General features: G+C 38.9%; 4 protein-coding genes across 6 annotated transcripts in view; 2 read left to right on the top strand and 2 right to left on the bottom strand.

Moving 5' to 3' along the window:
* LOC149040508 (uncharacterized) overlaps positions 1–4675 on the top strand; it is a 7965-nt gene extending 3290 nt beyond the window's left edge. For both annotated transcript variants that reach the window (XM_089182669.1, XM_089182668.1), the window contains exon 3: positions 4553–4675. In XM_089182669.1, the coding sequence (XP_089038795.1) occupies positions 4553–4675 (123 nt within the window). The remainder of the gene's footprint in view (positions 1–4552) is intronic.
* On the top strand, positions 4560–12963 carry LOC113672319 (roundabout homolog 1). Its single transcript, XM_089182655.1, has 7 exons — positions 4560–4894; positions 7130–7423; positions 7946–8230; positions 8808–9143; positions 9565–9900; positions 10375–10515; positions 12116–12963. The coding sequence occupies exons 1-7, from the start codon at positions 4846–4848 to the stop codon at positions 12574–12576; spliced, it is 1902 nt and encodes a 633-aa protein (XP_089038781.1). The 5' UTR covers positions 4560–4845; the 3' UTR covers positions 12577–12963.
* Positions 12753–26505, bottom strand: part of LOC113672320 (uncharacterized) — a 25694-nt gene continuing 11941 nt past the window's right edge. For both annotated transcript variants that reach the window (XM_089182652.1, XM_089182653.1), the window contains exons 18-31: positions 26323–26488; positions 25587–25721; positions 24771–24829; positions 24005–24037; positions 23541–23583; positions 23056–23144; positions 22126–22202; positions 21231–21324; positions 20300–20375; positions 19651–19728; positions 18029–18104; positions 17816–17905; positions 15115–15182; positions 12753–14330 (exon numbers count right to left, since the gene is read on the bottom strand). In XM_089182652.1, coding sequence (XP_089038778.1) covers positions 14133–14330; positions 15115–15182; positions 17816–17905; positions 18029–18104; positions 19651–19728; positions 20300–20375; positions 21231–21324; positions 22126–22202; positions 23056–23144; positions 23541–23583; positions 24005–24037; positions 24771–24829; positions 25587–25721; positions 26323–26488 — 1282 coding nt within the window. In that variant the 3' untranslated portion in view covers positions 12753–14132. The remainder of the gene's footprint in view (positions 14331–15114; positions 15183–17815; positions 17906–18028; positions 18105–19650; positions 19729–20299; positions 20376–21230; positions 21325–22125; positions 22203–23055; positions 23145–23540; positions 23584–24004; positions 24038–24770; positions 24830–25586; positions 25722–26322; positions 26489–26505) is intronic.
* Positions 15908–17212, bottom strand: LOC149040507 (uncharacterized). Its single transcript, XM_089182658.1, has one exon. The coding sequence runs from the start codon at positions 17063–17065 to the stop codon at positions 16004–16006; it is 1062 nt and encodes a 353-aa protein (XP_089038784.1). The 5' UTR covers positions 17066–17212; the 3' UTR covers positions 15908–16003.

The raw sequence follows: 26505 nt of genomic DNA, 5'->3' as shown, positions 1-26505 counted from the left end.
AATGAAAATTGGCCATTAGTATCCAAAATCCAAGACCGGCCACAAGGGTCCAAAATCCAAGACCGGCCACAAGGGTCCAAAATCCCAAATCGACCACAATGGTCCAGAATACAAAATCTGCTACTAGTGTTTAAAGTCCAAAATCAGCCACAAGGTCCATAATCCCGATTCGGCCACTAGGGTCCAAACCCTATAAGCGGCACCTAGAGTCCAGAAATGAAAATTGGCCATTAGTGTCCAAAATCCAAACCAGCCACTAGGGTCCGAAATCCCAAATCGGCCATTAGGGTCTAAAATCCAAAATCTTTCACTAGTGTTCGTAATCTAAAATCAGCTAGTTGTGTCCAAAATCCAGAATCGGCCGAAAATTTCTAAAATCCAAAATCGGGTTCAAGAGTCCAAAATTCCAAATCGGGCACTAGTGTCCGAAATCCAAAATCGGCCAGTTGTGCCCAAAATCCAGAATCGGCCATTAGAGCCAAAAATGAAAATCGGTCACAAGGTATCCGAAATGCATAATCGGTCACTAGTGCCCAAAATCCATAATTGACCGCAAGTGCCCAAGTCCATAATCGGCCATGAGAGTCCAGAATTCAAAATTGGCCACTATTGTTCAAAAATCAAACATCAGACGCTAGTGTCCAAAATTAATAATCGGACATTGATTATCTAAATTCAAAAACGGATATTTGTGCCTAAAATCAATAATCGTAATAACGGAAGTACGTAGATCTGAAAACGAAGATTAGGAGGTCTCAAGATCTGACTAGGTGTTAGTGACGTGCGGTTGGCTTGGCTAGGATCGTTTTCCAGTTTCTGCCGAGCTGCTTCTAAAGCTACGTCGATCGGAACGTTGGTAAACAACGATTCTACGTAGAAGGACATCATGATCTCGCTTTCTTGAATCCACAAAGTGGGCTGAGTTGGGCCCTGTAAAATCTGAGTTACATGTTATTGGAGATAATACATTAGCTCGATAAGGGGACAAATCATATGCGAAGGTGTTCACGCATGACGCAATGGGTCTATTTAGATATTTCTGCAAGGAAAGTTCTCTCTCTTTTTTTAATTATTTTGAAATGTTTATCGTCTTTTGTAGTGTCGCGGCGAGAACTGAAAATAGTGCGCTAGTGGCTATAGGCCAAAAATCACGAATGTCGAGCTTAATTATAGGATGCTTCGAGTAAAACAGCAATTAGCACCGAGAAAAATCGGGTCAAATTTGGGTCAAGTTCTGAATTCTATTGTTATGTACCATCACTCACTTACTCACCCATCCCCGTAATATAGTGGATTCGCCTCCTATTATCTAGGGGGCAGTAGTTACAAAAGTTATATCTTCGGTTTTACTGAGCATTATTCGCTAATTTTAACGGTGATATGCTCTCTCTTTAAAAGAAAAATTTTTCCTCTAAGTTTTCACGACGCTCCGATCACACCTATCCTGATATTTTTACAAGGAAAAGTTTTGTTTTAAATCACACGCCATGTTTGAAAAAAATTGCGTCTCCCATTTTTTAAGGCACAAACTAAGTTGTTTCGGGGGCTTCCTTCTCTCTTTAGTGTATGCTGCCCCCAATAATCTCTAGTGCAAATGTCGATCAACGAAGATACTCAGAAATAAACAATACGTGACAGCGAGTCAAAATCGGTGAAGTTCGGCATTATATTGTTACTTACCATCGCTCAGTTCGATGACATATGCGGTTTTGCCTCCCCTGAGAGGCAGTAGCCACAAAAATTGAAAAGCCTCTGTGTCATTTGTAAGTTGTTTAGATGGTAAAGTATCAATCAGTGTGGGTTGGTCCCTTAAGCAGGGTCACTAGGTCGAGAATACGAAGCTACGAATTCGAGCATAATAAAATAGAAGATGGACTCTCGAATCAAAGAATTTGCTTTTGGAGGGTGACTATAAGAGGGTTGGACCTCGAGACAAGATTGCTTTTCTTGATTGGCTTGTGTGTGTGTGTGTGTGTGTGTGTGTGCGCGTGCGTGCGTGTGTGTGTGTGTGTACATAAGCATCGATAGAATCTCTGGGAAAAGTTTGATTGTCATCGCTGGCATTTGTCCAAGTTGATTCCTTTTGATCGCAAAATGAAACTCCCTTGGAGATGCGGTTCTTCTAAGCTCATGTTACAAATATCTAATGTGCGTGGGCAGCAAGTTTCATCGCGTCTTCTCGTTTTATCATAAGTGGAGGTCACAGAATTCTTTCCCAGAGAAAAAAAGAGTGATTGTGTACAAATCTTACTAGCACTGTCTGTCGGCAACTTTGATATTAATATGATGTGTTTTTCCATCCCACTTTCTCTTAGTTTAGGTCGCGTGTTCACTTAAAGTAAAAAAGCAAATTAGACACATTTTAAAGTGCAAGAATTTTAAATCTCCCCGAAAAACCCACTAAAGTGAATTATCATCTAACAATGGATTTCAAGTAAAAGGAACAGAGAAAAAAGAAAAGAAGATTAGGAATTTTTTTCTTAACTTTTATTTATTAAATTTTGGCCTTTGTTGGTTAAGAAAGCGGGTTTTAAGATGAAAAATGAAATCTTTTTTTCCCCCTATGTCAACCAATTTATTACAGAAATGTTAAAGATAATCGAGGATACGTGCTCGAAAGAAATTGCTTTCTCTAAATCTCAAACCATGAAGGGCCAAAAGAGTCTATATTTGTCAATATTTGTAACGTAATTTCTGGCCTGTCCTCCTTCTTTCACAAGATCACGACATTTTTTATGGTCGAGTTCCTCGAAATCAGTCGAGTAATTTCTTGAAGTGGGTGTTACTTTAACCTCCTCCCGCTGCTCTACCAGTTCTTTAAATCCGTTCAACTCGGGTTAAGGAAAATTGGAACACAAAACCATGTTTCCCTATCAGCCACGCATCTGTTGCGTGGAGGTTTAACAAAAACAGGGTATACAAGTTATTAACAAACTCTTAGCGGCTTGTAGTGTTCCTGAGTTAATGGCGCCTTCTCCAATTTGTCTATTCTTTTGAGCGAAAAGGCGTCCTTTAAGCGTAAACCATACAATTGAAATACCGGAAACATCGCCCTCAGCCGAAACCGCTCGACTAGCAGACCATTTGTGTTAATGACTTCCCAGAAATCATAAAACGAAAACGAAAGAAGTGCGTGACCGATCTGATCCAATCAAATGACCGGTACAATTTCGAAAATTTAAAACTTGTTGTGGGAGAAATAATAATCAATGACTTTGAAGAATATCATTCATTTAAAAAGCGAAGGGATTAATTCAAGAGCAAAACCAACTTAAGAGAGGATGAATGTTTTAAATAAGAACATGGCGGGCCATTTTGTTAAACTGTACAAAATATATACTATTAATGTGGATATTTTCTTCATCCATACCTTCAGTTAGTTTTTCATGTTCTCTAAATTGTCCTATAAATGAAAGAGAAACTCTAATATTGTTTTAATTTGCAAGGGTAACCATACAATAAAATGATGTTAAACCCCGCAGAATCAAACGAATATGTCTGAAGAAAAAATAAATCTCGAATCGGATTTCAACTGGCAAACGTCATAGGACAAATTCACCTTTTATTTTCATGAAACACAAACTTTGCCGTTGCTACAAACAGCTTGCCAATACATTGGACCTTTTAGTCCAAATCTGTTCCACTATTGTCTCATGTTGGCGTCATTTGCAAAGTGCAGTTTTTTAGCGTCGAACGGTCAACTATTTGCACTATTTTTCCACACTGAAATTGCAACCAGTTCTAACATGAATATGCTTTCAGCAACCTAAGAGGAAAGCTTTCGAGATATCAAATGTCTTCTGCATTTTCGTCGCCACAGCGTAAAGTGACAACGCGTCGCCAAAAAGGTAAAAACTTGCTCAAGGTATTGTTCCCTCGTTAGGAATACTTTTTCTCAAGGCAATTGTGCTATTTCTGCGGGGGTCGTATTAAAAATGACCGCAGCCAAAGACCCGGATATCGATAAAACTTTCGAAGGAGGCTATAAAATTTTAGTCACGTAGACAAAGCGATGTTTAAGAGTGAAATTTCTCCCATGCTTATAGAAAAAAAAAACGGAAGTTCTTTCTTCAATAATGTGGCGTACATTTATTTTATACAGAATTGCCTCAGGAAGGTACAACTGTTTTCCTTTTTATTATTATTATATTTTGATATACTTTCTTCTTCTTTACTTTTTTCCGTTTATTTTCTTTATTTTTTTTTTTGTTTGCGTGGAAAGCGCGCAATCTTTTCTGGCCTTTTTTAATTTCGAACTAATTTGTTAAGGTGGTGGATAAAACGCTTTATACTAGTTCTCGGAAACCAAGAAATCTTTATCATGTTTGCGTAGGACAGATAATATTATATTTTATATTCTTCTCTAAATAGTCTTAGCAGTGTTCCAGAACATCAGGCTTCTCATTTCAGATCAAAATAGGAAAACATATAGAAATTTACTATATGCCATTTTGCCAGTTTATGATATATATGCAATTGTTAATTTCTCTTGTATTTTAAAATCCTTGCAGACACAATTAACATAGGGGTGTTTTTCTTTTTCGCGATGTAGGGTGAGACTGGAGATAAATTACTCATTGGGGCAGGTGTTGCCGACGAAAGTTTACCCGCCAATTTTAACAGCATGAGAACAAACGTCGTTTGCGTGGAAATTATTGCACCGTTTCTACCTTAAATTTGTGGATTGTTTTGTCTCAATAAGACACTTGTATGGGCGATATTAAACCTCTAATGTAGATCGCGTGGTTTTAATCCGGAGTATAAAAATCATGACTCCATTCGGAAATCCTCAACTTGAATGTATGGAGTTGAAATCGCTACATTCAGTCAAACTACAGAGCGATCATGTATTTTGGGGCTACTGCTATCCTCTGCGCGGTCTTTTTGTCTTCAAGTGAGTATCTTTCCTGAATTTCAGCCTTTTTACAATTATTCCCTTTCTATTTTTATATTCTTCTTTTTGCACGTAAATATGAATTGAACTTTTTTCTCCCTGGAGACCAAACTATTTTTAAAGCGATGTCATCTGTGATTCAAAGGAAGACATTGGATTTATGTACACCAAAGTACTAGTGAAGAGACAGACCGAAGAAAATGGCTTACATTATTAGGCACAAATCTTCGGTTTTCTTCCTGTTTTCACCGATATATAAATTTTAGTTCCTATTTTCTCTTCCGTTTGAAATAATCATTTTCTTTCGCTTGCATGAGGCAGACTACGCAACTCTTTTCCCTTCAGTCAAATACATTTTGATCTTGCAACCTCTTCATTCTAGAAAATGCAGATACCTTTATCGTGGATTTCATGTCAATAGCATTGTCACGTATATAAACAAACAAGTTTCTTTTGATTCTAAAAACTGTTCAATAACCACCGAACTCGAAATTGTCGACAATCTATAATTGGCCTCTACAAATAGTTTTTAAAATACATGCAAATTGGTTGATAAATCTTTCGTTTACCTAAAAAGCATAAAGTATACACAGCACAATTGATTGAAAAAATGTATACCTGCTATTATTGAAGAAGAAAAACCCAAAACAAGAAAAGGAAAATCATTGATGTCTTCTGAAGTGCCAATTTTGTCTTTTTTATGATACGCTATAAAAAACAAGTATGTTAATTTTTTTTTATTTTCCTTAAACGAAAAGCCCATGACGCATTCGCAATTGAAAGTCACTTGAATACAAAAAGCTAATAAAATTATTGATAACCAAGATAAAGGAAAATTGCCCCAGGGATAAACATTGAACCAGGTCAATACTTAAAATATATTCTTGCCTTTCCGCTAATAGGTTGCTTGAATAATTCTGTTGGCAGAACTTAGAGCTTAATTTTCCCTTTTAAACAGCGGCTTTCAGTCGGCAGAAAATTGTCAGATATCTGACCAGAATTTGTGCGTATCTAAAAATAATATATGTGCAGTGGGAAAAAATATAAATATTGCATAAATTGTAACTCGTGAACGTGCGTGCGGTTGGGAATCGCTCTATGATAGAGGACCACGTTGGTAATAAACATCTTGAATTCACGAATGGGACTAGTTTGAGAGCTGTGGTCAACGAGTTTGCTTAAAAATCTTGAAAGGTGTCTAATGCGTCTTTCGACCGAGACGAAAGACCACCTCAAACCAGTCACGAAGGTTTTTCTTTTCATTTTTTTTTTTCATCATGGAAAACATGTCTGAACGCGTGATTTTATCCACAATCCACCCAGACAAAAAAAATTTCCACAATCGTAAAAGTGATAATAATTGTCACCAGACACAACGGAAATATCCAGAAGTTTTTTTTAACATCTAAGCCAATGGGGCTACGGAGAAATGCTGGTTACATTACATTGCATAATATATATTCTGATAGAACTTGTAGAATAAACAAGTATTTCTGCAAAATTCACTCAGCCTGGGCATAATTTCAAAATATGCCAGAATCCGTCGAGGAGTGATATCATCTTTGAGTGTTCAGACGCTTAAATTACGATTCAAACAGTCAGCGAATTAGGGAACAACCTTTAAAAAGCTATTAATGTAGTTTTTATTTCTTTGATGCGCTCCTTATCCAACTCCGCTTTAAAAAATAGCATTTTACATCATATTTGAATTGTGAACAAATTTGAATTTGTTCAAGTTGTGCTGTTTTAATGAGTTTCTTTTTCCCCCAAAAGTCGTAAGGGGAACCCAAGTTACAAACAGTCGGGGGCGTTATGTTTTTCTCCATATTTCCACTTGCGATTCCCAATAAAGTGGTCCTTTCCAGCTTTAACGATAGTGCCGTTGGCACTACATAAGATGAGTGATCATTATTTTCCTACGTTTTAGTTTATCCAGTTTGTTCTGTAAATATTACGGAATGAACATATTAAGTCATAAGTCATGGATTTTATTGTACAACGTACCAATTCATGCAAGAGTTCATTCAAGTAACAAACTCAGCACTAACTTGAACCTCTGCCGATGCCAAACTGAAATCGTTCCTATTACAGAACGTAGAGCACTGATTTCACAGTACACGGTTTGCCATGAATCCTGTGTGCATGGATACTTCAACTTTACAGACAACTCTATGTTGTAGAATAATTTTTGGGAAAGAGAAATCTATAATACAACAATTGTTGTTTAACTCTTAGGTTTTTCTGGAACTTATGGCATTTCAACCAGGATACAAGTTCATCCGATGAACACAGGCTTTGATCCGGGAGATAACCTTACTTTGACTTGCCTAACAGGGCAAAAAGGCCCCGTTGACGTAATCGACTGGTACAAAGATGGCCAGCTTCTCAACAGCAGTGGGCATTCAAACTCCTCCTGTTGCGCAGAAATATCCTTGATAAACATTACCAAGGAGGATGCAGGGAAGTATGAATGTGAAGTCAGGAAAAATGACGAATATGACAAGGGTGTCTTCCAGCTTCATTTAAACTGTAACTAAATGCAACATGTTCAAAATACTTCAACATTAAAGTAGTAGCTGCTTGTCTAGGCGCGAAGGAAATGGACCAAGAACTGACTCTGAGAAACAAACAAAAAAAAAACCTTTCAATTTATATTTAGGAAAGAACCAAATAAACACTCTCTCTAAAGAGGTTAACCATAAGGATAAGGGTTAAATGAAAAAATTCATTATCCCAGTTTCTACTATCTAATCCATCAGGCACCCATTTCCAAATCAAAAAATTATTCAAGGGGGTAAGCCTCTCAAAAATGTGATTCTGCGTCGGTAGGGGTAATGCAAGATTATTTGGTTTTATCAACTGTAAAATGGCCATCGTTTTCACGGTGACATTTCAAGCCCCTCCTCAGAGCGAATATAGCAATTGTAGGTTATTTCTTGTCCTATATCAAAATGTTGACCCGGTTATAGGTTATTTGTCTATAACTTTATCCTTTAAATTTATCTTTTAAATCTAATTTTGTTTTTTTCTGTCATACGCGTACGTGTCAAGCTGCCCCCAGAATACTACCGTTGATAAAGCTAGTGGAAATCGAAGAAGGGGATGACAGACGGATCATATGCCAAGCTGAAGGATGGCCCACACCCTCCATCAAATGGAAACGGGACACAGAAGAAATTTCAGAGAGCGACGATTTCAGTACATGGAAATATCCGAATAAAAACCAAGTGATGTTAAGGATCAAATCAGCTAAAAGTCTTCACCAGGGGGATTACACGTGTGAGGCTATGAATGCATTTGGTAAAGCAAGCGAAACCGTATCGGTCGTTATTGAAGGTAAGTGTGACCGATTGGAGAGCCAGCTGTAGAAGCGATTTCTTGCTTGAATTATTGACCAATTCAGTAACTGGCTGACTGACTGACAGCTTGACCCACTGTCTGACTGACTGACCGACTGACCAACTGACTGACTGATTGAACGACCGACCAAATAACCGACTGACCGACTAACCAACCCACCGACCGACTTACTGGCCGGCTGACAGACCGACCGACCGACCAATCGACTGACTGTCCAACCGACCTAGCGAAGGACGGACCGACCGACAGACCAACAGACCGACTGACCGGCTGACGGACGGACGGACGGACTGAATGAATGGCTGATTGAGTCCTGAGTGACGTGTTGGAGGACTTACTGACTGAAACACTGAATCTGCGATTGGTGTCATAGCGGTGAATATTTACCGAGCTGCGCAGCTAGCCACCTCCTCTTTGGTGAATAGTTGTTACTTATTGATACTCTTTCCATTTTCAAGGAATTTTCACCGTCCAAAAGAAGAACTGCAAGCATATTTCGAAGTACCTATTAAGGCTTTTGCACTCCAAAAATCCTTTATTTTTTCTTTTTCAGAATCAGAACCGCCGCGAGTCGGTCGAAACCCTGAGATAATAGCTCATCCTCGCTACACGATCGCCTCCAAAGGCTCAAATGTCACTTTAAAGTGTGACGTCATGTATGTTCGCTCGTATTTAGCTGATTGGTATTGGCTACTCAACGGCACGGAATTTACACCGGGACGAGAACGGAGTCGTTATAAAGAAGACACATTTCATTTCGACTACAACTTTACGATGGTGCTTCACATTCTAAATGTTTCTGAAAGAGATGAAGGGCTCTACGAATGTCTAGTGTTTGGTTTAGTGGAAACCAAAAGTCCTTTCATGACCTTGAAAATTGATGAAAAAGGTAAGTCTGTCTTTGTAATACTTTACATTATACAGCGGACTCCGCGATGGAGCAAGGTAAAGCGAATCCTGTATTTTGATGACAAACACAAGTGGGCAAGAATGGGTCATCTTGCCGCTTTCTTCGCAAAAGAGACGCCGGGACGTAATGGTTGGTGCTCCAACTTCGAGGCCTGGGTGGGCAATTTTCTTGTGCACTTGCTTCTCTGCGATGCAATTAGGCCGCGGTTATTCGAAGGCCTTTTATAACGCTATCCACTGGATCAGTCGTTATCCGGTGGATAGCACGGTACGTTTTGTTAACATTTATCCACTGGATAGTTCTTTATCTGTTAGATAACGTTATCCACCCTTTAAATAACTGTGCCTAGGAGGATAGATAGGTACTGGTATAATATAACAGTTCATGCCCTCTTTTCCAGATAACGTTCAAAACATTTCGACCAAATGGGAAACAATGTATGTGGCTCTCAACACCCAGGTACAACTCAAATGCACATCCATGTACCAAGCTTTCATTGAGGTGGGAACGTTTTGGATGTTTCAAGGCGACAAATTGAATCAATCAGATCCACGCTACAAAACTTATACGCTCGGGATTGCGGACAGCTCGGAGACCATACGGAAAAGGGAGGAGATGATCCTGCTCATTAGTAATGTGTCTGAGTCTGATTTTGGTAATTACACTTGTGCATTGAGTACTTCCCTTGGAATATCTACGGAGGAGATTGTCCTTGTGGAAGCAAAACAAGAAATTGGTACAGTAAAAGTCTCATAATTTTGAGAGTGTCGCGCATAGTTGATTAGGTCTCTAGTATGGAGGGCCATTACGAGTGAGGTGTTCTATATTAACATGCCTTTGCTGTGGAGCGGTTTCGTAGGCTACCCCCTCTCTATCTAACCCCAGAAAACTCGCGCCACTCTGTTAACCAATCAAATCAAAACTAAAACCAATCACAACTTGCTCAATCGCGTTTTCCCGCGCTTTAGACAATTTGCTTGTTTTTAATTTGGGTTTCGATTGGCTCTGAGGTATTTTCCTTTCTTCAGATTGGAATAAAATCAATCGAAAAGTGCTCTCATGTTGATAAGATATCTCATATAAACTCGTCTTTAATCCTGAAACAGTGACCAGCAAACTAAGCCCTTCGCTATGCGCCTCTTTTTTAACTTAATTAGTTTGAGCTGTGATTTAAAATTGAATGCAAAGTTGTACTGCTTGCATTTCGTAGAGTTTTCATCATCGGATGACAGCTCTTCCCCCGTGTGGATCATCCTCTTCCCTGTTGTTGCTGGGGGAATTCTCTTGACTTTGATTACATTGGTTCCTCTTCGCAAGATGATAAAGAAGAGGCAAGAGTGGAAACTGCAAGGTTTGACGTTATATCCTCAATAGTTCATAACTGAAAACTAATCCCTATTGACCACAGGCCAATAAAGGATCCGAAATGGAAATGTCCGATGAAAACTAACATCATAAATCACTAATATTGTGACTGAGGTAACGCCTTATCTGTGCGCCTTCAACGAAAGGGCATTTAGAAATTTATGAATTTAGTTAGTACTGAAAGTAGTACTTTGTAACTTGTCTGATAGAGATCCTGTCTTTGTTAATATGGCTTACTTCATAGGTTTATGTTACTTAAGTAAAATGTCAGCGTTCATTAAAACACCACTTCAAGAGCAAAGTGTATTTAGTAATATAAGAAGTAAGGTTTGTGTTTGAGCAAGTTACCGAGGGGTTTCATGAAAGGGGATTATGTGCACTACTGAAATAGGTGTCCTTGGAAGAGTATTAGTTTTCATTCAGCTGCTATCAGTAAGCCGCTTCACAAAGCTCGAGTAAGGTACCGGCCCCAGAGTTAGTGAGTCTGAAGGGGGAACGCGTTGGCGAGGAAAGAGCGTGGAAAGAGTGAGGAAAGAGTGCGCTTGAACTAAAGAATGAAGGAAAAAGGAGGGAATAGCAAAGGAAGTAATTGAGAGTACGAGTAACGAGCGAGGTACGAGTAACGAGCGAGGTACGAGTGTGGAAATGTACCGTGAGAAACAAACAAGGAAAAGGAGTAATGAATGACGAAAGGTCAAAGTACAGTTAGGAGCGAAAGAAGAACGAGTTAGAAAAGATTAGAAATCGACACAGGCACAAACAAAGAAAGCCAAGTGAGAAAGAAAGAACGGATGTATAGTGCAGAATGAACAAAATTCTACTAAAAGAAGAGAAAGTCAACGAAGGATAGAGACACGGGTGGAGAAAGAGTCTTAACTCAGCAACTTCCATGGTACGAGGAATTAGCGAGCAGGGATGAAGAAATACCAGCATACGAAAAAAGACTGACTTTGATCTCAGTATACATTGGACAACAAGGTAAGAGGGAGAGTCAGAACGATCGAGTGAGACCGAAAGGGAAATGCGCGCGATTGGAATGAACAGAAAGATAGGTAACAGTGTGTGATGAGCGGAAAGAAGGAGAAATAGAGAAGGAGGCTCGAAAGAGCAGACTGAGGGGAAGTGAGGGTAAAAGTGATACGCCAATAGCCGCTTGTGAAATTTTCAATTGAGTGTCGAAAGGAATCCGTGATTAAATTGGTCTTGCTGTTCCAGAAAACTCGCGCCAATCTCTCAATGAATCAGACGTGAAACTATAAACAATCACGACTTTATTTCTCACTTTGAGATCTCTATGGCTTTTAAATATATCTTCTTTTCTTCCGATTGGTCGTTGTAGTTACTTGGGCTGAGTTTAAAGACTCTCAACTAAAAAGCATTATAAATTATTGTCAACAGCTGTATTTCCAAAGAAATAGTGAGCGCTTAGTTGGCATCAGTGTACCTAGTTTGTGGGGTTTTGTTACCAATGGTTTCTTAATGAGGGTTTGAATACTCAAATGTCTAAAAATAAGTGAAGGGCATCAATGTACCGCGGATCCACAATCTTTCCAAGAATTAGACTGCCGACTACATTTGTTTTACAGGAAAATCTTGTGACGGACAGTTCAAATACGACGTTTTTGTGACATTCAGCAACAAGGACCGTCAGTGGGTGGCGGACAATATAATTCCCCTTCTGGAGGGGAACCAAATTAAATACTGCATCCACAGTAGGGACTTTGAACTGGGGAGGCCTCTAACGGACAACATGGCGGAGAGTGTCTACTCCAGCCGCAATGTACTGGCGGTGATGTCCAAGAACTACTTGGACAGCAAGTTCTGCAAGGGAGAACTCGAAATGGCGCTGTATCGAAGTAAAATTGCTCATGAAGGTTCCCTGTTGGTCGTTAGAATTGACGGGATAAGGAAAAAAAAGTTGCCCAAAGCATTAAGGGAACAGACATTTGTGGATTATCACAGTGATAAGGACCGCAGCAGTTGGGAAAAGAAACTGCTCCGATTACTTGTTGAAACTGAGCAAAATCGATACATCACTAAACTTTGAGGCTAGATTTTACTGTTTCGATACCGCGCAGTCATGAAGTTTTGAAAGTCGTTGATTTCTATAACATTTAGCTACCAAACAACGCACTTTTCACGCAAAATAAACACGCGCTGTAGTTTGTGTCAACATGCGGCACTTAGCAGTTGATTAGAGGAACGGCATAAAACTCAAGAGGATTTTATGTTGATAAAATAGATTTAATAGGTATTCTGGTTCTTAATATAATCAAAACTATAGATTAGTCTTACTTTACAATACAAGAGATACGAAAATACTTGAATTCTTTAACATCAAAGCGAGTACGTCGTAAATTCATGTATTTCAAACAAGCCTTCGCAAATTGATAATTGGTAGCCAAGAATAAACTTTCGAACATTTGAAAAAAAACAATTGTCCCTCTCTTCAAGTTGACGATGGCACAAGGGCCTGGTTTTGTAATTTTAGGAAAATTACGCTTCGAAACCTCACCACCAAAACTGATATAAAACGGTTGAGTTAACATTTGTCACAAAACGTAGCATTTTAAAAATTTGTTATTTTACAGACATTGATGAAATAACAAAATATCTACGCCTCTCGAAAACACGACATCTCCGCGTGCAAAGATCATTTCAACTATATCTTAATAGGCGAAGATAACAACGTCTTCGAGTAATCAAGTTGACCAACATGGTGGTTTTACTTTACACGTCGGAGCTTTTTTTTATCTCCTCTCATTTACCAACAATACTACGGTTGATGGAAAACATTTGTATAATATGAGACCTTGTTTTATTGTTATTTCAGACGATAAAGTAGCTTTTCTGCGAGTTAAGTAAACGTGCAGATCTCTGCATTTGGTGCTATCAAAATATTTTAAAGAATCGATCCAAAAATGCTATTTAATAATATGTAATATCAAACAGATCATTATATTTCCACTTGTGGATACGAATTTATCTTCTCGTGTTGATAAAATTCGTATCCACACGCGGCCATCTGATATCCTCCATATAATTTGAACAAATTTATAGTATTAATAAGAAATATTTACAGGAATTAAAAAAAGCTTTGTTGATGTTCAGAACCTCGAAACATAATTTACTGATTTTCATCATTATTATCATCGGACACGTATGGTCCTGCGCGCACTCTTAACGAATAACATACGCGATGGTGCGAGTATAAACGGGAAAAGCCGAAGATGAAGGAAGCACAAAAGAGGAAGAACGGAAGAATAAAATGCTTATTGACTAAGGTAGCTCGAGCCCAACGGAAAATATTGGGCCCTTGGTATGAAGGACAGACCTCGAACCCAATATTTTTCTGTTGTCCCTGCTACTCTGTCCATAAGTACAAAATATCATAAATACGTTTTTAAACCGGTATTAATTTCAAAAATAATTTTGCCGGTCTTATTAAGAAAAGACCCACAGCATCATAGTATTAATTGCTAGTCTAAAGCTGAAAGGGAACAACTCTACAATAAGTTGTCAATGAACCACACTACGTAAGGCGAGAAACTCGCACTATTTCTTCCGTGTACCTCACCACATCGTATCGTATTCCCGCCAGCGCTATCTTGTTCGTGCCCTACCCTGGTAGGGAGGAGGCGACCACATGTCACAAGCAGTGGGTGGGGGTGGGGCTGCTTGTGACTGTTCCGGGTTGGCTATGGTGTGCGGCCTCGCTTGATCATGATCATGCATATACCACGAGTGTCCTGCTTGGTTGTATCTTTTGCTGAGCTCGAAGAGATTAAGAATTGACACTTGCTAAACACAGTCAAGGAAAGAAAGCACGTGGTACGTTACGAAAGTTTCAAATTATATCAAAAAAGAACCATTTATGACCGTTAACTTGGCTACCCGTTTTAAATTGAAGAAGTAGAAATGTTACGGAGGGGCGGTTACATTTCTTCTTTCCGTTCAAGACCGGAAGGAAAGGGTAGATACCTTTTCATGAACCGATGCCGTGATTGTTAAAACCTCGCTCGAGGTTGGGTTTTCCACATGTGTACTCTAGAGGATGTTATGAGAGACTTGGGCTTTGACTTAAAATTATCTAAGAAAGGCGTTTCGGTTGATTTGTCAACTTTCCTCAATTTAAAATCCTAAGAACTGGGAATGGTGAGCATTTTGAGCTGACTAAGGTGGAAGGACCATCGTAAGCTACCCTGTTTTGGTCCGCAACAGCTAATTTGTGACTGCCGCTCATATCATGTTCCGCTACAGTTTAATGACTGTGACCCATCTCCTTGATTTGTTGCATGGTATATGTCTTAGTTAACCCTTTAACTCCCAGAAGTGATCAACAATTAACTTCTCCCTGTAATATCCATACATTATCGAGCAAACAGGTAAGGAGAATACCCATACTTATCGGGTAAAAGTTGTTACCTTCAACTAACACCAAATTCTTGTATCCAATTTACAAGGGAATTTATAGCAGCCAGAGGGAGAATTAACAATTAGACATTGGGAGTTAAAGAGGTAAAGAGTTAAGCTAACAAGTGATAGAGAAGACATTGATCTCAGTAAACTCTTTGCTAGAGGATACAGCTTCTGATGGTACAGACGGCAGCTTAAACATAGAAGGCGGTTGTGTAAGTCGGCCCTCAGACGAACCTATGGAAAAATGACGAAAAATAATAACCGGGTCATATCCCATGTCATCAAAATATGAAAGAAGGAACGAAACACATACGTCAAGAAGTAAGAAATAATAAAAAGAAATATTAACAACCTTTCTTCCAGCTGAAGTTGTAATTTAACAATTAAGTGAAACTAATTTCAGAGTGAAGATTTAACATATAACACCAATAAGTCTCTAAGTTTTTTTACGACTACGGATTCGTGTTTCCAGCACGTAGAGTGTGCAAAGACTTGTCAAAAATTAATTTTCAACACACCACATCGTGGAAAGTTTAAACCAAGAAGGTAACGAAGTAGTTTTTAAATACTAAACTACAATTATATACACCTTTTGCTGTTCATTTACGCAAAATGTACATTCATTGACGTCAACAGTTGAAACTATACGGCAAATATACATTCATTAGCACTTCAATGAAATTCATGAACGCGAACGAACTTTCAGTAACGCTATTTCCATATGTATTAACATTCAATAGCATCAACGGATGAACAATTGCACCTTTGAACAATCAAACAGAACAAATATACTTTCAATCTCGCGTAATGATTGATCATTAACACCAATAGAAAATCAATTGCATAGTAGGACAATCAATTGCGTATTAGAGACATTCAATAATACAATTCGCATAGAGACGTACATTCAATTGCACCTTCATACAATCGTTTATTGGACATGGTCAATCAATAACGTGAACTGACAAACATGTGTGTAGTAATAACAATCAACTAGGGAAAAAGAAATTTCAAAATTGTTCGATTACAGTGTACTGTAATGTAATGTTTTGTAATTATCCTTCAATTTCTTCATTATTTAAACATTTTGGAATGTACGTTTGCATAAATCTGTACCACTGTCCACATTTAGCAGCCGTGATGGTGCCTATGTTTCTCTGCAGGGCCTGAAGTAGCAATTGAGTGCGGAAGTTGCCTAACGCGATTCCTTGTCGTCTTGCCTCTGCTCTGTTGTTCATTTGTTCTTGCTGCTCTGGACGGCTTATGTCCGCTTTTATGGCTGCTTTTAAGGCACTTATTGCTTGCTCTACAATGTTAAGGAACGGGCTGTATGGTGGTAGCTTTTTAAGCTCAGAATTAGGACCAGGAATGGCAGGATTGTTGTGGGCTGGTGCACCGTCATAAATGAAAATCACATGTTCATTTGGGTCGAGATTTAGCCTTGTCTGTGACAGAAAATCATTAAATCTTTGTCCATTCATTCCACCGAGAAATGCCGAGTGAAAAACGAGTCCATTGGTGGGTGAAATTGCCAGTGCTACAGTAACATTTCTCCCTCGCTGACCACATACTTGTCGATATGCCCTCTCTCCCATCCTTGCTCGTTCGTGACTTCTTGCCGTCCAAATATTGTACCCACACTCGTCTACGAAAATACTATGATTCACTACAGCATGGCGCATGAACCAGTTGGCATAGTCGACTCTTTTTTGCAGGACATCAGGGCGGTTTCGTTCAACTGGGAGTGGCCTTGCCAATTTCATACGATACAACATACCTTCAAGTGTTCTTGCTACTGTAAGGTCATGGATTGTTGGTTTTCTTGGAAGACGCTGTCTCAATTCTTGATTTATCTGTGCTAGTGTCAGCAGGCAATTTTCGTTCAAAATGTCATTCAGGCAATTCCTCATTTCATCATCTACTCGAACATGATTTGCTCCTCCTCGTGGTCTCTCCGCGATCCTTCCTTCTCGCAAGTATCGTGCAACGATACTTCTTGCCGTTGAACGGTTCACTCCGATAGTAGCGGCAACCGTCAAATAATCTTCATTCACATCTTCGAAGGCTTGAATAATTCTTTGACGCTGTTCAAGTAGGATTCTGTTTCTTGGTGGCATGATTTTCTCCGGTTATTTCTGTCTACTTGTTCGTACAGTGTACTGAACATGTAAAATGTTCTTCATTTTATATCTGCTTCAGCAAAATATTGTGCAAAAAGGAACATAAAATTTAAATGATAATGTACATACTCTTGTATTTTTGTTCAGTATTATAAAATACAGGTAACTAAGATGAATGACACTAATGAATATTTTTTTCATCCTATTGTTTATTCGAAAAACACCAATGTTTATCAGTTCACGTTAATGATTGACCATTTTGAATAAACGATTGTATGAAGGTGCAATTGAATGTACGTCTCTATGCAAATTGTATTATTGAATGTCTCTAATACGCAATTGATTGTCATACTATGCAATTGATTTTCCATTGGTGTTAATGATCAATCATTACGCGAGATTGAAAGTATATTTTTTATGTTTGATTGTCCAAAGGTGCAATTGTTCATCCGTTGATGCTATTGAATGTTAATACATATGGAAATAGCGTTATTGAAAGTTCGTTCGCGTTCATGAATTTCATTGAAGTGCTAATGAATGTATATTTGCCGTATAGTTTCAACTGTTGACGTAAATGAATGTACATTTTGCGTAAATGAACAGCAAAAGGTGTAATAATAGTTTTCAACAAAAATACCCCAATGACTTAAATTGAGGGATCCCTAGGAGATTTTGCCACAAGGAGATTTTATCCAAAATTTAAGTGCCTCAAGTACCAAACCTTTTGATCATTAACAATGCTCTTACCTGGTGGGTGAAAATACGAGTGGGCCTTAGGCGAGAACACGTGCACGTGACCAGTGCGTGTTGGCATAAATACAGCAGGGAGACAGATGTCTAATACAGAAGAAGATCACATCATATCAAGATTGAATTACCTTTTTTAAACAAAGTAACAAATAAAAGCTAACAGGGCAAAATAAAAATGGAAAGGAAAACGAAACAAAGAAAATAACAAACCGGTATCTTCCTTTTCTTCTTCAGCGTGAGCCAGTCTGTTTTGTACAGCCATTTGTAGTTCATACCGTTCTTGTATCTACAGGAACCGTAAAACAAGACGGCGAGTGCTAGTAAGCGCGGATTAAAAAATACAGTTGTTTCCATATAAAGTCTTAAGTGCGCATGTATTTATACTAAGAGTACTTTTCGATTGAGTGCTATTAAACGAAAACACCCGACGAAGAGAAGAAACACATCATACGGAGCCAAAGAGGACACAGGGTGAGGATGATCATGTCGCGATTGGTGTTGGAGCGCTGTTCAATTGAGTGTCGTAAAACCAAAATCAAACCAGTCACAAGGGACCAATCAGGAAATCTCCGAGGGCAGCCAATGAGAACTCGAAGTACAAAACATGAAAAATGTTTGACGCGCGGGAAAACGTGAGTGACTGGTTGAGAAGGTAGCGCGAGATCTCAGCACCATTCCCATAGCATCAGGGGTGATGAAGGCACTAGACAGGAGCGTCGAAACGTTGGGTCTATGAATTGTAACTTCTCGGTTATATTCATTAAATCTTTAAACCAGAGTGGCATCAAACCATGTCTGATTGTCCACCTGGTTGCCATGTGAACTTTATTATATCTTCAATGCCATCCTTTCGTCACTCAGGTGAATATTTTTGTAAAGGCCTATTTACACGGTACGACTTTGTCGCATGCGACAAGCTTACGACAGGCCTACGACACGAATTGTATCGTGTAAATCAAACCCACCACTCGCTTACGACTGTCGTGCACGTCACGAAAAATGTCGTAGGATTTTAAAACATGTTTTAAAACGCTGCGACAATCGTAGCCGAAATTGATAGAAAATGACGTATTTTGTGACAAATTTCTACTGAGTAGGGGAGGAAGGTGAAATTTTCTTGCGTCAAAATGGCGGAGGAAGTCGCCTCCGGAAAGTCGAAGACTGCTTCCAAAGCGAAAAATACATTCTCAGATGAGGAAACAGAGAATATTATATCACTGTGGAGCGAGGAAGAGGTTCTTTTCCTTCTCTTGCAAATTATTAGGGAGCTTAAGCAACCACGACGACGACGCTGGGTACGACGCCAAGTAAAAAATGAATTTATATTTTATGAGCGAAATTCACAGTTGTCTAGATCTGTTCGGTTCGTTAATGGCTCTAAAATCGTGCTCGAGCTAAATGTGCAATGGCGGCGTGTAATTCCAAATGGAAATACGAAATATTAGCCGTCGTCGTCCACGTTCCGTACAGGACGCAGAATTTGGTCATTTCACGTTGTTGTTTTGCAGAGGATGGCAAAGAAATGTACAAAGATTTATAACGCACGTGCATAGCCATTGTTCTGCTCATTAAACCTTTTGCTGGATGACGTTCTCGTTGCCGTTGTCGTCGTGGTTTGCCTATTAAGCTCCCTATTGAAACAATGACCGCGGCCGAAACGAGTGGAATTGCACGCGATTTTGGCATGTCGTAGGTGAAAATGTCGTGCGCGTGTAAATTGTCCTAAGTCATGTCGTAGGCCTGTCGTAAGCTTGTCGCATGCGACAAAGTCGTACCGTGTAAATAGGCCTTAATACATATTGTGCACGACTTGTACTAATGTAAAAACTCACTGCTCTGCGTGTTTTGTCAGTCAGTTCTTGATGGTATTTGGAACTGTTTTCATTGAATAAATGAAGCCGAACCAGGAACTGAAACAAGGAAGATAGTGCAATGATCAAACACTTGAGTAAAAGAGAAAACTTACAGTTTAACACTAAACATTTAGCTCGCAAGTCACATTTCAGTTTCGTTTACGAAATGAAAAGTTTCAAACTTATTCTAATACAGTAAATATAAACTTATCATGGAGGTTCTATACTGCAATGATTTTTCATATGTACATAAATCTGAGAATTTTAAGAAAACGGGAAGCCTGTGACTATTAGAGGCAACCAAAGTTGGTTTTTCTGAAGTTCTACTTCGCATTAGACAGCGATCGGTCATCACCGATGGTACAAAGAAGACCAATGATAACAACAACTACAACAACGACGATGACCAAGACAACTAAAATAACAACAACTGTGGCAATGACAACGAGGAAGACATTACCAATTATATTGAATGTTGCACTATGTAAAGTATTATTTCTACAACCACCACCATCAGTTAGACAACCAGGAGGCCTTGATATAAGTGACAGTCATTCTTCAGAGCTATCAAACAAATAAGCACACAAATTTGAACATCATTTATCTAACAAAGGTATTCAACACTTACATCCTCGGGTAAATCTTTACCCCACTCCGGTAAGTTAGGGATGCGGGGTCTTGGTTTCCGAGCCTGAGATTGTGGTCTGAAGGATTGAATAAGATTACATTAAAAACTGAAGCGGCCTCGGGAAAAAGTCCGCACACAACAAATGGTGTGCTAAGAATTAATAGCGTGTTCATGAAAGAAAAACCTGGTTCTAAAGAAAGTCATAAATTGTGTCGACGATCCAATAAAACGCTTGATTGGGCATTAACTAATGAATAAGTCCGAGTAACTTTTGGGAAAAGCTGAAGTTCCGAACATCATCTACGATCTTAGAAGTTTTGTGATGAAAGAAAGAATACCCCTTGCCGATTTTTTAATTTGAATTTGGCTTCGCATAACCCATGTGCATGCATGCACTTGCATGCATAACCCACGTGCATGCATGCACTTGCATGCATAACCCACGTGCATGCATGAACTTGCATGCATAACCCACGTGCATGCATGCACTTGCATGCATAACCCACGTGCATGCACCTCTATATTTCTTTACGATAATCAAATACCAGAAAAAACATATAAATGAAACGATTGACACTGCTAATGTTGAAAAAGCAAACAAACAGACAAACAAAAAATCATAAATTAAGTGAAATTTGATTGAGTATCCTAACACCAAATTAAAACCAAAGTAATTACGACGGCCAATCTGAACTGAACCCCTGAAGGAGTGTGGGTGGGTTCTCATTTTGGCTATCTGGGGACTATCTGAAAACAAGGAAAGCCCGTGGATACAACAAACACCATCCTTCCGCGTGAGTCGTCAACTGTACATTACGATGCCAAGAAGGCGTTAAGGAACCTCACTGCTACCAACCAAGAGCTCAGTCATGTTACATTCAAATTTCCAGTCGGAACGGGCCAATATACTTTGTTCCATTCAATCTCTTACCTCGCTTGTGATGGCGGTCTCGGCGATTTCCCCTGTTCGGGTGATGGCGATCTTACTAGTGAAGGAGATCTAAAAAGGATCGGTGAAGTGGCAGCTACAGAAAACCAAGGAAAGAGATTTGTCTTAGGGCCTATTTACACGGTACGACTTTGTCGCATGCGACAAGCTTACGACAGGCTTACGACACGAATTGTTTCGTGTAAATCAAACCTACAACTCGCTTACGACTCTTAAGTCATGTCGTAGGCCTGTCGTAAGCTTGTCGCATGCGACAAAGTCGTGCCGTGTAAATAGGCCTTTAGCAAGCGTTACATCTTGATTAGCAAATAAGAACAAACATTACAATTATAGTCCTTCATTTGGCAATCCTGACATTGAATGAAAGATGTGATAAGATAAGAGGTGTGACTCATCCTGAAAACAGTTGCAGAGTCGCGTCCGAGATGCGTTAGGGCCTATTTACACGGTACGACTTTGTCGCATGCGACAAGCTTACGACAGGCTTACGACACGAATTGTTTCGTGTAAATCAAACCTACAACTCGCTTACGACTCTTAAGTCATGTCGTAGGCCTGTCGTAAGCTTGTCGCATGCGACAAAGTCGTGCCGTGTAAATAGGCCTTTACAGTACCTCAAGTTTATCCAAAGCTTTATGTCCAATCGAAAAGAATTCCAACTGAGATGATTATAAACTACCTGAAGCTTTTCCGACGCTTTCTTCCCGATCACGAGGAATTCCGATCGAAATCTTCGGTACGCACCAAAAACTACGCCCAAGTGTAAGAAGTGCACGCCCACAGAAAGCTTTCAAGTCACCCTTATACTAGTAAATTTAGAATACACCACTTGGTTTGAACGAACAGGAGTTTTAGAAAGGAGAAAAATTCTTATTACCGTCGACAACATTGTGAGTATATTCCATATCAGGAGAATACGGACCCAGTCCTCGGGCAAGCTCGTTTAACCTCTTCCTGTGAAAAAGAACGTAAAATGACAGACATTGATTAATTATCTAAAATTGACGAGATTCAATCGGTCAAAATTATTTCGATTTACTACATAAAATTAAACAAAGTAAAAGATAGACTACAAGATGGAACATATACATAGTGTTCTAAGAAGAAGAGCTATAAAGAGAGACAAAGGTAAAATTGAATGAATGGCATTTTCTCAACAAAAAAACCAGCCTGGAGCTCAAGAAATGAAACCTAACAACTCGTATCAGTATTTTATTTTCTACCACTGCAACATTTTTATGAAGAGAAAAAATGTCTACAATAGAATTAAAATACCTGACACAAAAAAAAATTGATTAACAATACAGCAACCCAAAATTGACACGCAGAGGAGCAGTAGGAACTAATGTGTTGTTCTTTAAGTATTGAAGATGCAGTGAGGATAAGAATAAAGCTGCCGACTGTTGTCTATCATAAGCGAACAACCACGAATTTTGCTACACTAAGGCGTTGTGTGGGTGGGGAGGGGTGCGGGCAGGGTAACGGTATCTTAAGGTGGCCTTTGTGTAGAGATGGCCGTTAGAGGAGGTTCACCTGTAACAACAAATTCTAAGGAATATTCAACAAAGAAATGCAGCATGAAAAAGTGTGGGAATGAACCCACAGATATTGGAAGTGAAATAGTTGCAGAGAGCCATGATGGAGTCTCTTGAATTTACCATCCCGTAACCTTAAGCGTGATCCTGTCCGCAGAACAAGAAAAGCGAGTTTCGCTAACTTACCGCCATAGACGACCGCACAGAGTCGCGGGAGTAAGTCGTTTCATTGGACAGGAACAAGTTAATATTTCCCTGATCTCTTTACTTACTCGTACTCCTCATGTAGTAGCTGTATTTCCTCAGCGTGTTGTCCTTTCAAGGCTGTCATATCCCTCTCCGTGTACACGGCCTCTGGAGTCTCAAAGTGAATAAATTCCTTGAATGTCAACTCTATGCTTCACGTCAAGTGATAGGTCGGACAATCCTCTCATTTTTGCGCTAAGGGAGGGTACAAAACTACCCTCGGTGAGGGGGTAAGATTTTTGTAATGAGAGCACATAAATCCTCGCTTTTGCCAACTCAAGATGACAAACAATTTTTGCTCGAAGAAAAAAGGGTAAAAATAAAATTATAAAAAAGTGAAAAGACAGACCCTCAACTGTTGAAAGTCTATCACGGAAACCGGAAAGGCCACTTTTCTGATGTGGGAACTTACTAGTATTTCCTCAAAAATATCCAGGAAAAATTCGCACCGATCTACTGAATCAATTCAAAATCAAAACGGAATCTGAAAATAAATTGCTGTTTATCTTACTTCTGGAACCTTCTCTTTCACGATGGCCTCTCCCTCTTCTTCCCTACAAAAAAATAAACACATCAATAAACATAAAAGGAACAAATATCTTAAAGAAAATTCAATCAATCGAACCATACAATTAACTGATTAATCGAAAAAAGGACTCTGGTCGTTCCCTTTACAAATGTTCTTCATGTGAAATAAAGTGAATCGCAAGAGTGTATTTAGCTGTCTCTGTAAATGCTGATATTGTTCAACTTCGTTCATACAGACAAGAAAACTGCCCAAATATAAGTAAGAAAGTAAATTATGTCTTTATTTAGCTTAAATATATTTTTCAATATTTTTCTTTGAGTTCTCATTGTCTACTGATGACGTTATTTTTTGTTCTGATTCGTACTTGTGATTACTTTGGTTTTGTTTCTTTAGGCATTTAACTGAAAACTGCTCGAATTAAAGCAGTGTGCCTGACCAATACTCACAATTTGCGTGATTCTATCTCTGCATCCACCAAGCTATAAAAAAGAAACAATCTACTTATAATAATGCGTGGTAAATGGTATTATTAGTTACTATGTGTATATAAATACGCTTTACTGTATCCCTTGGTTACCAAATTTCTATCACTAAATCTCAAAGAATTCATTGCCAGTTGTTTTTTCTTTTCTTGGGCAAATATGGATTGATGTCTTTTTTTCTATTGACATTAATTTTTTTGTGAACAAAAACACTTGCAAACAACTAGACGATAATTTCGAGTCAGCTCAATTTGCTATTAAAATATCTTTCAATGATTAAAGCTGTTTAGCATAGCTCGATCTTTTTTTCAAACTCATTAAACACACAGTAGAGATACAATAAATATCTTAACAGCCTCGAGTTCTCCGGTTCCCGTTACCACAGTAAAGGATCCTCGTTTTCTACCCTCGGCGCTACTCTAAGCCAGAAGGAAAAAATCTGGGTCCCTAACTTGCCGTAAAGACTTCGAAGTCAGTTAGAAAGAAGTATGTCAGTTCAGCGTTCTCATATAGGTAGATTGTCTTAAATCAAACTTCCAGTCGGCAGTTTTTACAATGACTGACTCTTCGAAAACCGTCATCTTGTTTTTTGGTTGTTGTTTTTGTTTGCATTGTCGTTGTTGTTGTTGTTGTGGTGAGCGAAAATAATTTTTATCTCAATTCAAAATCTAAATGCTGACATGTAGGGGGCAAAAGTGGTTGTATACATGTTCTAGCAGTTCATACTCACTCCTCGAAAGGTATTGTTTCTGTTGACTTTCCAACTTTTGTTAACCGTTCAACTTGAGACTGTAATGAGAGAAATAAATCCAGTAGGTGTCGAAAGGTTAAGTAATGTCATCTAAAGCTCAATAAATAAAGTTGAAATCTAAACTGATCGAAAGAAAAAGTCATGAAGCTCACTTTAAAAAAAGCCAAATAGATGAAAAGCTGTTGATGTAACTTTTGTTGGTTGTAGGTTACCTAATCCCCATTATTATTATTATTATTATCATCATTAGAAGAAGAAGAAGAAAAAGAAGAAGTAGCAGTAGTAGTAGTAGCAGCAGCAGCAGCAGCAGCAGTAGCAGTAGCAGTAGCAGTAGCAGTAGCAGTAGCAGTAGCAGTAGCAGTAGCAGTAGCAGTAGCAGTAGCAGTAGCAGTAGCAGTAGCAGTAGCAGTAGCAGTAGCAGTAGCAGTAGCAGTAGCAGTAGCAGTAGCAGTAGTAGTAGTAGTAGTAGTAGTAGTAGTAGTAGTAGTAGTAGTAGTAGTAGTAGTAGTAGTAGTAGTAGTAGTAGTAGTAGTAGTAGTAGTAGTAGTAGTAGTAGTAGTAGTAGTAGTAGTAGTAGTAGTACTATTGTTATAATTATCATTATATTTTTTTTTTGGGTGGGGGGAAGGGACGGGATGAGCTTTTGGTAAGTTTCTGATTTGCAGCAATCCGCCTCAAAAGATTTCGGTAATCATTAAGTCAAATTGTCAATTACTAATATGTGATGAGACAAAGCGAAAAGAAAAATGTCTGACGAGCACGGAAATGACGGAACTGACTGTTAGTCTTTCTTACCAAGTAACACAACACAGATATTTGTCCACACGGAGTGTTAAACGGCATATCACGGTCCGATACAACAGAGGTAAGAACCAATTGCTCTGGTTTAACACTGCCGTCTGTGTGCGACCAACGGCCCTCGAACTTCTCCTGTAAACAGGTTCAATAACACCCATTAAGCGAGGACGTTTTAAAAAGATAAATGTCTGACAACGGTTTTCACTCTCTTGCGTTTGGCTGAAGTGAAGCTGGAGCAGTCTCTAAATCATTGACTAAGGTAAAAGTACTCCAAAGTCAGTTTCATTGCTCGAGGTTTCAGGTTCCATTTTCATTTAAAATTACGGTACAAGCTGTCTTGAAGGTAGAGAGAGAGATTGTTATAGTCTAATCTCTAAACGCCGTCTGATGATATGGGGAAAAGATCCTCTTTTAATAAAAGCAACCAGCCACGCCTACGATTCAACGTTCACGACGTCAACGTATTTCACCGACATGTGCCCTTTAAGTAGATGAGATAACCTACTTATGTCAAAATCCTTCAAATTTGGGTACGATAAAAAGGTTTTCTTCAATCGAAAATTAAGAAAAATTACATCAAATGTAAGTTGTGAACAGAAGAACAAGATCTTGAATTCATTCTACTCTTCGAGTATCTACTGTACATGAATAATATATCTAGAAAAAAAAAACCTTAACATAAAGGCACATATTGTGTAAATAAACAAAGATTTCCAACATTTTCATCACTAACCAGGATCTTCAAATCTCCAAAAGTGGTAGTTGCCATGGCAATCATTGGACGATCCTTCCCGGGATGCACGGCAAATCGAAGCGGCTCCTGAGTGATGTCCTTGACAGGTTCTCCAAGAATACAACCATCATCGTTGGGGAGTTTAAACATCAGTTCCTTAAACTCACTGTTTAAATAAAAATA

Source organism: Pocillopora damicornis, chromosome 9 (assembly GCF_964200805.1).
Source record: "Pocillopora damicornis chromosome 9, jaPocDami1.2, whole genome shotgun sequence".
NCBI lineage: Eukaryota > Metazoa > Cnidaria > Anthozoa > Scleractinia > Pocilloporidae > Pocillopora > Pocillopora damicornis.
This window is presented reverse-complemented; position numbering and strand designations above follow the sequence as displayed.